This window comes from Penaeus monodon, chromosome 21 (assembly GCF_015228065.2).
Source record: "Penaeus monodon isolate SGIC_2016 chromosome 21, NSTDA_Pmon_1, whole genome shotgun sequence".
Taxonomy (NCBI): domain Eukaryota; kingdom Metazoa; phylum Arthropoda; class Malacostraca; order Decapoda; family Penaeidae; genus Penaeus; species Penaeus monodon.
Window position 1 is genome coordinate 40,648,787 of NC_051406.1, and position 576 is coordinate 40,649,362.

At 45.1% G+C, this 576-nt stretch overlaps 1 protein-coding gene across 1 annotated transcript in view; it reads left to right on the forward strand.

Moving 5' to 3' along the window:
* Positions 1–576, forward strand: part of LOC119586674 (E3 ubiquitin-protein ligase TRIM50-like) — a 5,125-nt gene that overhangs the window by 999 nt on the left and 3,550 nt on the right. Inside the window, exon 3 of the mRNA XM_037935410.1 lies at positions 404–569. Within this exon, the coding sequence (XP_037791338.1) occupies positions 404–569 (166 nt within the window). The remainder of the gene's footprint in view (positions 1–403; positions 570–576) is intronic.

Here is a 576-nt window from a genome sequence, read left to right on the forward strand (position 1 = left end):
CGAACTGGCAAAATCAGATCGGTAAAATCAAATCATGTCACTGAATAAAGAACTTAACGTGATTAGCAGACTTATATCAGAACTTGAAAATATGAATCCAATGATTTATAAACCATATATACATTTTACCTTCCAAAACTCATGCCACATCATACATACAAAAGATAACTCATCCACATCATTTATCCGTTTATCCACCTTTACCCACCTACAAGTGAAACTGCACACAACCTCATCCACACACACCCAACCTCAAAGCACACACAGCCACACGGAACTGCGCAACCTCATCCACACACACACACCCAACTCATTCACAACCTCATCCACACACCCAACTCCTACCCACATACCCCCAGCCTCATCCACACCCACCCAGCTCATCCACTCATCCTCCCCACAGTCGTCTGCGGATGTGGTGTCGAGAGTGCGATAGCGTGGCTCTCGAGACTTGTTCCAACCACCAGGTCGTTCATCTTGCAACAATCTTGGCTAATGCTGTCGACTCGTATTGCAACAACAGGAAACACTTGACGACTGTCTTGCAGGTTAGAGGTCGTGTTAAAGTGGTTTGTT